This window comes from Stigmatopora nigra, chromosome 3 (assembly GCF_051989575.1).
Source record: "Stigmatopora nigra isolate UIUO_SnigA chromosome 3, RoL_Snig_1.1, whole genome shotgun sequence".
Classification (NCBI taxonomy): domain Eukaryota; kingdom Metazoa; phylum Chordata; class Actinopteri; order Syngnathiformes; family Syngnathidae; genus Stigmatopora; species Stigmatopora nigra.
The window spans coordinates 3,300,260-3,311,799 of record NC_135510.1 but is presented as its reverse complement, the minus strand read 5'-3'; the positions used below and the strand labels follow the sequence as shown (position 1 = coordinate 3,311,799).

General features: G+C 42.9%; 1 protein-coding gene across 3 annotated transcripts in view; it reads left to right on the top strand.

Annotated features, from left to right (window-relative positions):
* Positions 1-534: 534 nt before the first annotated feature.
* Positions 535-11,540, top strand: part of chd9 (chromodomain helicase DNA binding protein 9) — a 58,495-nt gene continuing 47,489 nt past the window's right edge. For all 3 annotated transcript variants that reach the window (XM_077712446.1, XM_077712445.1, XM_077712444.1), the window contains exons 1-2: positions 535-684; positions 5,623-7,194. In XM_077712446.1, the coding sequence (XP_077568572.1) occupies positions 5,725-7,194 (1,470 nt within the window). In that variant the 5' untranslated portion in view covers positions 535-684; positions 5,623-5,724. The remainder of the gene's footprint in view (positions 685-5,622; positions 7,195-11,540) is intronic.

Here is an 11,540-nt window from a genome sequence, read left to right as displayed (position 1 = left end):
GTAAACTCGCCCTAAGGGTGTAGTTCACAATCTCTGCCACAAGAGGTCCATCTAGTCCGACATTGATATCGCCCATCTCCAGGGCGTTTGACATGTTCCCATCGAATTAGAGGACTGACTTGTAGTCCATGTGCCAAAGCAAAAGCTCCCCGGATTGGCTTCTAACGCGGCCATTTTATGCGCGGTGTCACGATACCACAACAAACGGGGGACTTTGGCCCAGACGGACCAGTCCAGTGATAAAGTCAACCGCTCTCGCCGCCCAGGCGGCGCTCCTCGCCTGGCTCTCTCTCCCTCACACACACTCGCACTCACTCACGCGCTTTTTCTTTCTTTCTTTTCCCCAAATAAACTTTAAATTTATTCATCTTCCTTTCTTTTCTCAAATGGCACTTCTCCGGGGCGAAATTACAGCGAAAGCCCGGACATCCAATCAGGGAGGAGGTCACTAGTATGCAAATGTGCCCTTATCGGCAGTCACGTCAGCAGTGGCGGCAGCAACACACAAGCAGCCATCAGCAGCAAGCAGCAGCAGCCGCGGAGGAGGTGGTGGCCGGCCGGGCTCAGGCTTTGGGGGGAGCAAAGCGGCTGTGGCGGAGGTCGCCAACGGAGAACCACAACTTCACCGACGACGCGCGCACCTTCTCCCCGCTTGGCGTCGCTTCCCGGACGGCTGTGTTTCGGGTAAGCACCCGCTGTCGTCGCCGCCTTCCCGGTTCTCTTGATGCGCTGTTGTGGCAAGAGGAAGCTGTCAAACACGTCGTCGCACTTGTTCCACGACACTTTTTGAACAAAATTCGCCACACTTGACTGTAGTTTATCCGACCCCCGAGTTGGGTTTTGTTGGTCGGGTTTACTGAACTGACAGCGGCCGGTGCCGGCGATCGGTGGCTGGTGGTGAGTTGAACAGTCCGCTTATTGAAACCGAAACTTGGCCCCGGAAATAACACCCGGCGTGGTGGTGCTTATCGCGGACACCATCGACGTCGACCCCCTTCTACACCCTCACTCTTCGAGCCTCCCCCCATCTATCAAGCACCATTTTAACTCGTTCTAAACCAAAGAAACGCTACATTTTATACTATTTTTGTCGTCATCGTACGATGATGTTAACTTTATAATAGCATTTAGACCCCTTGGAAGCCCTACTTACAATTGCATTTTAACTAGGATAGACCCCGAGGTATGAAAAGCAACTTTTATTCGGTGGGAAATTGAATAAATGACTTTATCATGGGGATATTTGGGGGACCGGGGATCGTTGTTGTGCTTCTAACAGCTGGGAGTCGACACGTATGAGGGTCCCCTTAGCCTTGGCTTGGATCAGGGGTAGGGAACCTATAGCTCGGGAGCCATATGTGGCTCGGGAGCCATATGTGGCTATTTTGATGGATGTATATGGCTTGGGAGCCATATGTGGCTATTTTGCTGGTTGTATATGGCTCTCCACCTTTTTAAATCATATTTTTTCTTCATTAGACTGTTCTGCATGCATTTTCTCATTGATAGTCATTGATTAGCATCAGTGAAATAATGTTCTCAAAATAATTCATACTTTTTTTTTACTTTCAAAGTGGTGAAATTAATAAGTGGTGTTTAAATGTTATTTATCGGCTTCAGGATTTTGTCGAGGTGTTGACTGGAGGCAAATGCATAAGATTTGTCCTGTTTTTTGTTGTTTTTGTCACTTCCTGCACCCTTGTTTTCATATTAGATGCATTTTGACCGCTCGGCTTGAATGATGTCAACAACAAAGTCTCCAGAAGCTGCCTACATCTTGACATTTACCTTTCTCCTTGTTTTACTCAGAAGTGCATTAAAAAAAAAAACATCTGACATTTTATGTGGCTGCTTGACCGTCTCCTTGTGCTGCCCTGTGATTGGTCCGGGCAACAATTCAGGGTGTTCCCGGCCGTAGTTGGTTGGGATAGGCTCCAGCACCCCTCACAAAGACTGTGAGGATAACTGGCACAGAAAGTTAATGAAGAAATTAATTTTAAAGTATATTTTATTGATTTGTTTTGTTTTCAGTGGAATTTTAAGCAAAAAATGAACAACGTACATCAGCATCAGTAGGAATGAAATATGATTTCACTTTTAGCCAACCTAGTTAAAATGAATTTTAATTTAATCGCTGTCACTAAATGACTAATACTGAATATCTACTCACTAATAAACTACTAACTAAACTCTGTTGGAAGGTATTTCTATTTGTAAACATAAACCAGCCATGCAGGACATTTCTAGACATTAACATAGCCCCCTAAAATCAGGTGATTAGATAATTTATTTTTCATGCAATTCACAAAAATGAGTCCTAACAGGAGAAGAAAAACTACAAATAATATTCAGTCTAAACTGTGTGGTACAATAGACATGATTTCACTTTCTCGTACTTGGGTGTATGACAACATTCCACCTATTATAAGTTATATGAAAGTGTTACACTGGAGTCAGAACAGCTAATCTGTTTTTTAAGGTGAATACTAAGTGTTTCACTTAATACCACCCTTGTAGAATTATACACTTATGCCTTAATGATTTAACACCTCTGGGGTTGTCCAAAACTGGCTTTGAAACGAGAATGTTGGAAACGTTTTCACTCTTTCGTTCCGACAATTCCATTTATAACAACAGCACTTAAAAGAAAAATTCTGGCTTTGTGAAGATGATATTTTCAAAGAAACATGAATGTTTTTTAGTTTTTTAATGAATTGGCATGAAATGTCAATGAAGACCCATAATAATTTGACCGTAACAGCAGTAGTGTTTTTAATATAGGCGTCTTTTTCGTTCCCTGATCATATTTCGACATCTTCGGAATGGAACATTTTCTATAATTTTATCGACTTTGTTTATTTATTTCCGAATATATATTTACAGTAAAACATTCAGCTTCTTCGATAGATAGGAAGGAGGATTCTGTCTTTATGACATCATTGTTTGGCGTTGGCGGAGGTCTGCTTGCTGCTGTTTGCTTCAGTTGTTGTAGGGTCAAGGCCTAGTTTTGTGATCACATGTTTTTGACTCATATTACGTTAAGAACAAAAAAAAATCTTTAGCTGGTTGTTGTTTTCATTAAAATCCTGAAACTTGGACTCTTTTAAAATACATTTGCTTTGAAAACACTGATCAGTTGATGTTACCACAAAATTTCAACCATCACATTTTTTTGCAGATTTCTTGACCAGAAACAAAGTTGACGTTTTCAGTGACATTTCGCTGTATTTGGTAAAAGGGGAGATGTTATAATGAATTGAATCTCGGAGTCTTCGAAGTGCTGTTCCATCCACCTAGACCAGGGGTAGGGAACGTATGGCTCGGGAGCCACATATGGCTCTCCACTAATTTGTGAGGTAAACTATGGAAACTGCTGGTGAGAATGTGCAGGAATAGGAGTGTTATATTGGTATTATGGCATTGACATTACCTCCTTATTTCGTTAAAAAGCCGTATAACTGCATTTGCATATTATTTATTCTGTTTGGGAATGTTATTGTAACCACAATAGGGCCAGATTACATAATAACCCCACATGTCAACCCTTTTTCCGACTAGAGCTTGACAGCATGAACCCTGATCTAAATCCTCTTAAACATCTTGGAAAGAAGCGGACATTTTATTTGGAGAAAGAACCATTCATACCTGACTCAACAGGAGGTGTTTGCTCATGAAGAAGAGTCCAACATACCCGCTGAGAGGTAGTCTCATTGAAAGCCCAACCAGTCGTCTGATTGGCATGACTGCCTCAAGGGGTTTTCAATGAAATTAAGTTAAAAGGCATTTTAGCATCAAAATGGTGAATTTTACCCAATAAAAATATCCACAGCTCGCCCACAGAATAAGCAAATTATCAAATTGTCTTTCACTTTGGAATACATCAACAGGTTTGTTGTCAATTATTTAAAAAAATGCACTATTATGTAGAAACATTAGACAGAAAAAAGTTCAAGCAAATACATTCTCAAAATTTTATATATCCAACTATAAATTTTGGTGTTCTAAAAACTGCCAAATCCAACAGTCTTGTTTTCAGGATCTGTCTAAGACCTGTACAGACTGGTGGAAGGGTGCTTTAGACCAGGTTTTGGTAACATCACTGCGTGGAGTTTGGATGTTCTCTGTGTGGGTTTTCTCCAGGTGCGAGAAATGTGGGTTTTCTAAAAACTGCCAAACTCAACAGTCCTATTTTCAGGATCTGTCTAAATCAAGACATGTACCAAGTGGAGGGTGCTGTAGGACCAGGTTTTGTTAACATCACTGTGTGGAGTTTGGATGTTTTATCCAGGCCTATGTGGGTTTTCTCCAGGTCCTCCAGTCTCCTCCCACATCCCAAAAACATGCATAGATGGCTAATTGGACACTCTAAATTGCCCCCTAGGAATGTGTATGAGCTCAAATACTTGTCTGTCTCCTTGTGCCTTGCGATTGGATGGCCACTAATTCAGGGTGTCCCTCACCTGGTGCACTTAGTTAGTTGGGATAGGCCCCCTGTACCCGCAAAACCCTTGTGAGGATGAGTAATGTATGAATCAATTAAATTGTTATATAGACTGTTTTTTCTTCACTAAAAGTGAGCTACCAGGACATTCAGTATGTGCGAACTGAAGCTCATCCATTCAAACAAGCCCCCACCCCCTCCACAAACACAATTCTTCAAAGTACAACCTCGTGTTTGGCAACTAGCATGTCGGCACAACAGCGAAGCATCCGCTGGCCTCTTGTCATCTTCCGCTTGTCTGTAGTCGCCAAGCACACGCCCCCAAAGGACCTCGCCTGCCTCTGTTCCTGGGCTGTTGAAATTCTATCAGCTGTCAACGCCTCCCTCTGTGTCCTACCCTGAAGCTCTCTTGGCTGTTGAGTTTGGGAAAAGGTTGTGGTGGAGGGGAATGGAGAAAGAAGGGAGGGATGTGGTAGTTGTGGGGGGGGGGGGTATTTGGGGGGAGGGAAGGAGTGCACAAGGGGTTGCACGAAGAGGCACCTGCTGCCGGTGGCTGGCAGTTGGTTTGCGCCAGCTGCTTTTGCTACACACATGAAAAGCCTGCTGATAGATAATTGACAGCACATAGTTCCTGACCTAGCTATTACGTGGCTCTAAGAGGGCTTCTTTTCAACACCGCATGGAGGCCCATTATGGAAATCTACTAGTGTGTTTCACTGAAGGACTGGATGATTAAAAATAGCTCCTGTGAGGGAGGAAGTCACTTGTTTTTGGTGTGGCTATGTTCGTTGTTTTTGTTTGTTTGTTAGTTTTGAATAAAAATAAAAATGGGTTATGACAATGGTGATATTAGCATTATTGTGAGTGTTGGGTGAGTGAGAGAACTGTATAAACCCATTGTGTAAACATTCGTACATGTACCCTGTTATTGATCGGTGACTAGTTCACCATGAATGCCATCTCTTGCCCCAAGTCAGCTGCGTTTGGCTTCAGTTACCCATGTAATTAATGCGGATGGATGAATGGATGGATTGGTGAGTGGATGAATGGATGGATTGGTGACTGGATGAATGGAATGATTGGTGACTGGATGAATGGATGGAACTGCCTCCAACTTCCCTTGATTGAAATGTACTTTGTGTAATATGATTTTGTTTTATTTTTATGTCCCCTGTTTCTAGACTCAAAATATGATGCCATGGCTCTTTGACCGTCTTGGTTCATTGGAACCAACGTGGATCCACTGAAGTTTAGAAAGTTCTGGCAAGCATCAGAGCTGTGCCATGGATTTTTTTGATGACCCCAATGTCTTTGGTGGAGGGTTGGAAAGTGTCGGTGTCGATGGTTTCGCCTCAGCTCCTTCATTTGTGGACGAGCTCAACCTCGGCACGGACTTTGATCCCATCCACGTTGAGCCTCATGCTCCTGGGAAGAACCAAGACATTATGCTTCCGGTGTCATCTACATCCTCCCAACAAGCGGTACCCTCTTACAGTCATCAAATAAGCCACTACATTGGAATTAAGGCACAAAATCCTGTTGGACAGCCATTTTCCAGAACGGCGAATACAGGCGGCATCGTGGCAGAACAACAGGTTCAGTACAACAATGCCCCTGTGAGCCAAGTAACTCAATCAAATGGGTTGTTCTTCAACAGTAGCAGCCATATGTGGGGTAATCACAACCAAAATGGTAACATGTACAATCCTATGTCACAGCAGCAGCAGCAGCAGCAACAACAACTGTACAACCAGCAAATACATGTTGGACAGCAACAAACACATCACCAACATCAGCACAGAATGCATCTGCAGCAACAACGCCAAAGTCACCCGCAACAGCTTTTCAACCAGCGACGGCATCAACAACTGAACTTGCAGGATATATCTCTAGAGCAACAGCACCATTTCCCCTTTCACCAAGGGAGCCAGCCTCTGAGCCAGCAGCAAGTTCACCTTAGTCCACAGCAGGCCCAACACGAACTAACTGCAGTCGGAACAAGGTTTCATTCAGCGGTCTTGCCAAGTCAAAGTGACACCGTGGCGGGATCTTGCTTACAGCAACAGCAGCGCAGCTTCTCGTGCAGATTAGGAATGGCTGAAAGTAACTCCCCTATGGCGTCGTCCTCTTTGGTTCACTCACTGCCTACGTACTCTGCGAGTTCAGTCACCACTTACCAAGCAGCACAGTATCCCACCTATCCCGGAGAGGCAGAAATGGGTAGTCTAACTCGGCCGTCTTTGTCCTCAGTGTCAACACCGTCTCGGCACGCCGCCACCGCCACTCCCCTTGCAGCAACTCTACCTGAGCTCCCAGGGGCTGCTTGTCAGTTCCCATCTGCCTCAGTTATAGGTCAACAACATGCTCAGAACCCTGTTAACCAGGTAAAGGAATGCAATTTCCAGGACATGCGCTGTCATGGAGAAACGCAGGTAAACAACAAGTGTTCTGAGATGTTCGGGGAATCCATGAGCTGCTACCAGACGTACCAATTGCAATCTGAGGAGCCTCAGTGCTCTGGAACCATCATTGCTAACGGATACCCATCCTTGGGTGACAGCCTCTTGGCATCGGAGGCACAGGATGACGATTTGGCGGGGTTGGAGCCCCCTGACCTCCTCCCTGACTTACTGCCACAACTCGAAGCTGCACTCAGCCAACCAGATCAGTCTAACGGTTCCTGGGCAGATTCCAACCAGACTTGGGGGAATGACCAAAAGGCGCAAACACCTGTTGACCAAAAGAATGAAGAGGTAATACATTATATATGTTTTCTCTTTCATGCACTCTTGCTACTAACATTTTTAGACGTGGTAGACAAAATGTGTCTTTTGGCAGACAGAATGAAGCCAAAGGCTAAACATGTTTTGTCTTATTATGTTGGTCTTAAATTGTGTGAGTCTTTTCTACTCTTTCTATCTCTCCGCTTTTTATTTTCAGCCCGGTTTATTATTATTTTGTGTTGTCTTTTGAGGGTTTGCTCAGTACACTTCTGCTCTGCAGTGTGTGTTTGCATGCTCTGTACACAAAATCCCAACACAGTGTACTCTGACAATTAGAGTTCAATTCCATAGACCCTAGTGGATGTCCAGGTAGTCTTTTTATTCAGGCAAGCAAGAACCTATCCCCGCTGACCCCAGACTGGTTGCTATTGATCGTAAGATAAATATAGACCACTTTTAACCCTTTCAAGCACAAAGGCCATTAAAGTGGACAGCTAGTTGGAGATACATGATAATCTCTACAGAATTCTGAAACCACTTGTTAAAGAATGATGATTTAGTTCATTATAATTTGTGCATTAAAAGGTCAACATTCATTCAATTGGCTATTTAAACGTAAACATATCATAGAAAAGTGACAGTGTGCTCTTTCCAAAAGTTTATACTGTAATTAGACACGTTTTGCTCAGTATTTGGCTGGTTATGTATTAGCCGCTGTTGCAATGTGTTTTAGGTGTTTCATCAAACTCATTTTAAAGTGTTTAAAAATAGAATATACATGTGTATTTTCAGATGTTGTGTTTAAAAGTTGGAGAGGCCAAGGGGTCAACATGTACTTAAACTAACTAGTCTTGAATGCAATGATGCAAAATATTATGATACACGCTAGCGCTATATATATTTTGAACAGACAAAAATGATAATTGACATTTTTAGGAAAGTATCTTTATCCGGACTGTTGTCAGTATATAAAATCACTTCTATCATAATACAGAGTTTTGGCAAGATAATACAGAACATATCATTGCTGAAGTCAATCTTAATAAGATCAATGTCCTAAAATGGCATTTGTCTCCACTTGCTAAACATCAAAAGTACATTTCTATTCCTACTTAGGCATAATAGACGTCAGTCTGATCACTTGCGTCATGTTTAATTGGATATGCTCAGATTAAACAAACAAAAATAAAACACAAACTTAAGTTTCGCGGGAATAATCTTCTTTGGGTGTGGGAAGTTTAGACAAACCCTTGAGAAAATGATGGTTAAAGTGACGTTCCGTCCAGCCGAGCTTTTGTATCTTCCCCGTGCACCGACAGCAGGTCAGGCCTGATTAGGCTAAGAGTGGTGTGTCTTCAGGACTTAGCTGTAAGCATACTTAGGGCTATATCAAGATGTGGGTCAGGGCAAGCCAGTAGCACACTGGAGTGGAGTGGAGTGGGGGAGGTTGCACGCTGTTGTGGTGGCTGCCACTGTGGCCGCGAGTGCAAACGCATGCATGATCTCGGCAAGGCTGGCTTGCTGAAGGAGTGCACTGGCAGAAGGGGGAAGGGGAGATGAGAGAAGTAGCTCGTGGAAAAGACAGACAGCTTAGGAAAGAAAGGGAGGGGATGAGACGGCAAGGAAGAGCTTGAGTGGTAGACAGGCAGTGAGGGTGGGTCTGGGGAATTGCTGGGTGATTGCCTTGACTGGCTGTTCCAGACTTTAGGCAGGTCTAGGATCTTTACTTGGAATAAGCACATGGCCAGAGGCAAAATCAGCTGGTTTGAGCTGCACCACGTGAATATGTTTTGTTGTTTTTTAAACCCAACAAATTAAATGTATCAGACTCGCTCCTTTGACAATCTCGACTAAAACCAAATTCTTGGTTTTGTTTTAGGTGTTGTAGTCTTGGGAAATTATCGGTCTTGGGTTTTGGGGTCTAGCTTGGCACACACTATGAGACATTGTACATATTCAGAGTTGCCAGACAAACCTGATTAACTCTGTGTTTACCGAAGCACTTTTACGCCCCAAAGGACCATGGGTAACACGGGCCTATTCTAAAAATCACTCACTATGTTGAAGTTGGAATAAAACTGCTCATCCTTGAAATTAATCATGACCCAAGAAGTAGTTGTCAGTTGGTAAACGTTGGTGATTTCAGTTTTGTCCTTGGAGCATCGTTGCTAGGTTTGTGAGTTCATTAGTTTTTAGTAATTAAATCAAATAAATATCATGTGATTCACTTGGGATACTAGTGATCAAATAATACATGGCTTCTTGGGTTATGTGGTATAGCCCCAATATACCACAATATTTCAAGGACATTTTCAGATTTATCTTTTCGAATATATGGGAAGAAAATTGCTAATAAATATGTTTATTCCTGCATTATTGCAAAGCAAGAATGTAGCTAGGAGTCAATCGCAAGCTGTGATCTTTGTTGCATGTCCAAGTGCGACCTCTTTTCAACCACAACTGGCCGACGCCGGCGTCTTTGTCCTTTATCAAGACCCTTTTGACTGGACCTTTTGTCCGGCCCCCGCGCTGGTGCTCGGCGGCTGACTGTGCTAAACATGTGCACTGATTTGTGAAGAGCCTGCTGATGGTGGCGTGTTTGCTGAGCAGGGGAGGCGTCGGGGGTTAGCAGCCCATTCTTCACTCCCCCGGAGTGAAGCCGCCTAATTAGGATCACCAAATGCTGCAACACCCAGCTCACAGGTGTGACGAGCCCCTGGGGTTCAAGACAAGAGTCATTGTCCTGGGGTTGCTCTACTAAAAGAGTCCACAAAAAAAAACATTTAAAAAAAACCTTATCTTGTAGTCTCACTTGTACGAACGAAAATTTAATTCATGCTTGTTAACATTTGTTGCTATCATGTATCATTTTATGAACTAAACTGACTAAATGTCCTACATATCATTCACCCATCAATGTTGCACAGAAGTTTAAAGTGAAATTACACACAGATGAAGGATGAGCAGATGGCACGTTGCTATTTGGCGGTACACTGATTAATAACATACTGTCGTTGTCGTTGCACCGTGACGTCGGGTATAATGTGCTTTCCTTCTTCGCTGTTCAATGTTAAACTTCAAAGTATGTGTTTGCCAGCAAAATTCTTACACTATAGGGAATGATGTAAATGGTCAAACAACAAAAACTTAACAATAGTGAAAAAAACTTGTTTTCACCTGCAGAAGTGAGTAACTACTGCACACAAATTTAAATCTTTTGTATTGGCATGAGCCACCTGTTGGTGTAGTAGTCGTTTTGCGTGTATTCGATTAACTGCCGGTGGCATTGTGATTGGGGAGTTTAGGGTGTAGTCTGATCATTTAGGGGGGAAGTCCGCCTTTCACTGTCTTTTTGTGATTGTGCTTTGGACATTGGTTGCATTGCACTTCACCACTTCTTGCCAAAATTTACAAAAGCTATGTCCACATCTTGTCAGGCTCTTCCAGACAATGATTACATCAGTAAAGCCACACTGTAACACCATTCCCAAATGTTTCAAGGCTATTTTGCAATGAGACATCAAGCTCGATTGACTTTAGTTCAATGCACATAATTGGTTGACCACTGAGCAATTGGAATGATTAGATATTTGTCTCTTCCGTCAAAACATACAATTATTTTAAAGTTTCTCAACCTGAGTAATTAGCTAACTATTTTTAATTATATATTTTTCTCATTAGGGATGAATACTGCTGTTCTGGTGGTCTGATACGTTCCTCGAAAGTGACAAGATTTTAGAGGTTTTATTAATGCCGTATTCATTTCATCCGAACACATTAATTCATTTTATGAACTATTTATACAAATGTTTCAGGGGGGTGCTGGAGCCTATCCCAGCTTGAACAACGCAGGACTGTTTATTATGTATACCGTGAAGCTTGAGTATTGTGGAATTGTAGAGTGATCCATATAATCAAAGATAATCTGTTCCATGACCTCTCTCGCTTTGGCTCTCTTTCTATAGATAGATAGATCTGAACCTATGAAAAAAGTCTGACTTTTAGTGTCAAACAAGGTGATAAGAACTTGGAAATGAAAAACAAAAGTCCACATCGTGTCGAGTTAAACTAAATACTTCCTTGCCGCTTATCCTAATGTGGATCAATCCCAGCTAACTATAAAAAATGCATCATTTTTTATGCTGATATCGATAAGCAACAGCGTTTTATTAGTACTACCACAAGGCCTTGAAACATTCAGGTGCCACACTTCCAGGTGCTGCTTCCTTGCCCTGCCTGTGGGTGTTAGAGTCCTCCTCTCCCTCCTCCTATTTGCGTCATACTAGCTTCGCCGCCTGCTGACCTCACAGAGGTTTATGTAACTCGCAGGCAACAAACGATTGGAGAGGACGAGCTCGTGTGGGGGGTGCCGGAAT